This window comes from Chanos chanos, chromosome 4 (assembly GCF_902362185.1).
Source record: "Chanos chanos chromosome 4, fChaCha1.1, whole genome shotgun sequence".
In the NCBI taxonomy this organism is placed as follows: Eukaryota; Metazoa; Chordata; class Actinopteri; order Gonorynchiformes; family Chanidae; genus Chanos; species Chanos chanos.
The window spans coordinates 50,545,710-50,549,650 of NC_044498.1; the positions used below are offsets into that span (position 1 = coordinate 50,545,710).

The 3,941-nt window shown below is 44.0% G+C and overlaps 1 protein-coding gene across 1 annotated transcript; it reads right to left on the reverse strand.

Moving 5' to 3' along the window:
* Window positions 1-303: 303 nt before the first annotated feature.
* chst3a (carbohydrate (chondroitin 6) sulfotransferase 3a) lies at window positions 304-2,139 on the reverse strand. Its single transcript, XM_030772988.1, has 2 exons — window positions 2,060-2,139; window positions 304-1,555 (listed from the first exon to the last, which is right to left on the reverse strand). The coding sequence occupies exons 1-2, from the start codon at window positions 2,137-2,139 to the stop codon at window positions 304-306; spliced, it is 1,332 nt and encodes a 443-aa protein (XP_030628848.1).
* Between the last annotated feature and the right edge of the window lie 1,802 nt (window positions 2,140-3,941).

Sequence of the window (3,941 nt, forward strand, 5' to 3'; positions counted from 1 at the left end):
TCATCAGTACCAGTGCATATCAGGAACTCATCAGTCCCACTACATATCAGGAACTCATGAGTCCCAGTACATATCAGGAACACATCAGTCCCAGTACATATCAGGAACACATCAGTACCAGTACATATTGATGGGAAAACAAATCCTGAAATTTGTCACAATTCTGGGTTGGCATAAAAATACGTACACACACATATTTTTATATATGTGTGTGTGTGTGCGTGTGTGTGTGTGTGTGTGTGTGTGTGAGTGTGTGTGTGTGTGGGGCGGGGGGGTTGCAACAAAGCACAGCCTGAAAAAGTCCTAAGACACATGAAATTCCTTTTCTTCAAGCAAACTGAATGACTTGTTGACTAGTGTTCCTTCGTCGTCAACAAATCTGTACCCGAAAAGTTTCATGGTAGGCCCACAGACCTCCTGCACAACTTGTGCCAGTTTGAAAGGAATACTAAACCTCCACTTTTCCACCTGTTCCGAGGAATTTTTCTGCGTGGAATACACTCCGCTGGCACTCTCTGACGTGTGTGTGTTCTTCAGGATCCATTCTTTTGCCTGCGACGTGAAAGGAATTCCAGTAAACCTGTACATCTCCGCAGCTTTCTGCATGGGGTACCTGGCGATATCCTCAAAGCGCACCAGCATGTAGCGATTCGCCAACCAGTGGGGCTGACTCAAGCCCAGCTCCGCGGACAAACGGATCTGGTTGCAGTTTCCTTGGAGGTGCTTCACCTCCTCGTCTTCGATGGGAACCTCTCCGTTTTCCGCCCAGCTTTTCCAGTTCTGATATTTACTGGCGAAAGCCACCATCCTGGAGGCCAGGATGGCCCGTGGGTCCCTCACCAGGTGAATGAGTTTAACGTTAAGGCGCGGGTCTTCAGCCAGAGGCCGAAGCGTCTCGAGTTGACGGACCCTCACCGTCTTGATGACCCTGTGTTCCTTCCTCAGGCAGGCCTCGGAGGCCAGGGTCAAGTTGAGCGGCCCACATCTCTGGTTCTTACAGTGGTACCTCTCGAAAACGTCCTTCACGACCGGCGTGCAGACCGGCTCTTCACACAGGGCGGCGCTGGATTCACGGCGGAACAGCGAAGGAGTGACGTGGTCCTGAGGAGGAGGGCTGATGAAATGCTCTAGCAGGTTAAAGTCGCACAGGAAGAGACGCTGGAGCACGTCTCTGTACGCCCGCGAGGACACGGTGGCGTTGATGCCGCCCGTCTCCAAAGTCAGCATCCTCTCCACGTGCCACAGCGGCTCGAAAAGGTAAAACATGCCGCTGCCCTGCTGGTTGAAGAACTCCCCGACAAAGGAGGAACCCGTGCGGGTGGTGGCCAGTAGGAGGACGTGCTTGTGCCCGCCCTGAACGGCCTCGTGGGGCTGAGGCCGGGGCTGGGTGTCGTTTTCCTCATCGATGTTGATTTGAGGAAACGTGGGAAAGTCTTGGCTTAGGACGGTGAAGGAGCGGTTGTCGTCGACTACGGGGGCGCTGGTGACATTGTATACCAACGGAAGCTCTGGGGTGGCCTGCGGAGTCTGTCTTAGAGACAGCTTTTCAGAGACCCTGAGAAACAAACAGCGATCCAGTTACAGGCTTCGCTCATGAAAGTGCTCAGCTACATGATCCATCATTAAGAGAATTATGTCATGACTCACACTTAAAAATGACAACAGAGAACTATGTGAGCATTGCCGAACATGTTTCAAAAATGCTTTGTCTATTTTTTGACATGCTTTCTTTAGCATGTCAAAAAAAATAATCATTCATTACCTTATCAATGCCAGCATCAAACCATACATAACACACCCTAAGTCTTCATCTTGACGTAACAGCAGTGGAATCATCTTTGAGCTCTGTGATTATTGGTTGTAATTTTTTATATCCATTTTTTTTACCTTGTTAATTCAGTTGCAATAGCAGACAAGCCATTTATTTTCTCTAAAAACATGGCAGAGCCAGCACAGAACTCAGTTAACAGCCTCTTTCCTTGTCTACACTGGGTCATTCTTCACATTGCATGTTGCATCGCCAGCGCGTTTGCGGACGAAATCAATTTTATTTTCCCACCTTGAGATGATATTGTTCTCCTTTTCAATGATGACAAGAGCCACGATGCAGATGATGATGATGGCATATTTGTTCCTCATTCTCGAATAGTAATTTTCTCCGGCTGAGTCTCCAAATGCTGCCTTATCACTGCTCCCAAACCACAGGTCTCTGCTTACACCGCATCTGGGGTCGGTACACGGAGGATTTGGATAACGGTAAAATCTATGACATAAAAACAAAAAAAAAAACAACAACTACAACAACAATGAAAAATGTCCCTATTACCTACTCGCCCAAACAAGGAGCAGTTCAGTCATTATTTACATCATATTTCCTTGACCTAAAACTATAGTAACATCTGGAGACTCATGCAGAGCATTCAAAAATGTAGCAACACACTTTTTTTTTGTTTGTTTGTTTTTTTACCCATTCATACCTTTCAATACCTGCTCACGCATTTTTGTCCTGTGTTCGAGGTATATTTTAGCAAACTACAAGCTGGTTCATCGTCACCCCTTAGACTCTAATTTCTGTTTGCTGACGGAAAAACGACACATATACAACATCTCGTTTATTTCTTCTCTCTGTTGAAAGTATCAACCTGAGACCGACACAGAGAAAGACATTTTCTCCCTTAGACAGCTGGACCACTCTAAAACACTAAAGAGCTCTTTCAGATCACTGAGGGTTCAAGACCCCTGAAATTCCACGGAGAGTTTATTTGCTTTACAGCCTGCTGGCAAGGCTGGGCTTTCACTTCCAGTCTTAAGCTTAAATGCAGCTTGAACGAGTTAATACTTAAGTCCTTTGTCATATCTAAGCAATTTACTTCTAGTAAGCTATGGAATATGACTCTCTGTGATTGATGATTTTCTTTGACTGACAGATCATCTTTAGGCTTTACTATATATAGGAAAATACCCAGCAATGGGAGATTATTCAGCAATGGGAAACTGGGGGAAAAAAAGACAATAAAATGATTTATTTACTTGAGTGAAGCACAATGAATGCTTCACAAAAAAAAAAAGATTTTCTATAATGGCTAAAGCAAAGAGACAAAGATACAGATACAAGTTTTATTTTCAAATGCTCTTACATGACAATAGATGCATTGACTTAGGGCAGGCTTGACCTTTGGTGACCCTGATGCTGTGGAGACTGAGAGAGAGAGAGAGAGAGAGAGAGAGACTGTTCTTTCCTTATCTGGTGTTCTCCTATTCCAGGTCTAACTATAAATTACCACTTCAACTATATGGTGAATGCCACAAAGTGGTAGTCTACAATTCTAACACTTGGTGTCAAACCAAACTACATCACGAGTCGAATTCCTAACGTTATGAATCTTTCAGCAAGGCTCACTACTTCCAAAATAACACGGTTCTAAAAAAAAAAAAGGGAAAGAAAAGAAAAGAAAAGAAAAGAAAAAGAAAAAGAAAAAAAAAACTGGGTAGGACGTACCCAGCTGTTGCCACAGTTCTGTTTTCCGATTAAACGTCATGTTCTCCAAACTGTAATCCAACATCATTAAAAGCAACGTACGTTCACATGGCAACTTCTCATTTGTATTTGTATTAAAAATGTTTCTGTGGTTAGGCCAACGGTCGCTAAGATAAAATGTATGTAAAAACCTTTTCCACTGTTCGGATCTGTCAAATGAGTAAATTATCTCCACAAAGCATATCATTTAGGAAAAGACACAATTTTCAAGCCGTCAGTGAATGATAGTGTGCACTGGAAGTAAATCTAAACCAATTACGTGAGCTTGTTACGAGCACAGCCATCAAACTGTCAGGTTCTCCGGCTCAACTGAGATCTTAAAATATTCAAGAACCACTGGAGCATTTGACAAATCTGATGATCTGCTCAAGCAGAAACGGACATCACTCTGTTTATCATCCTC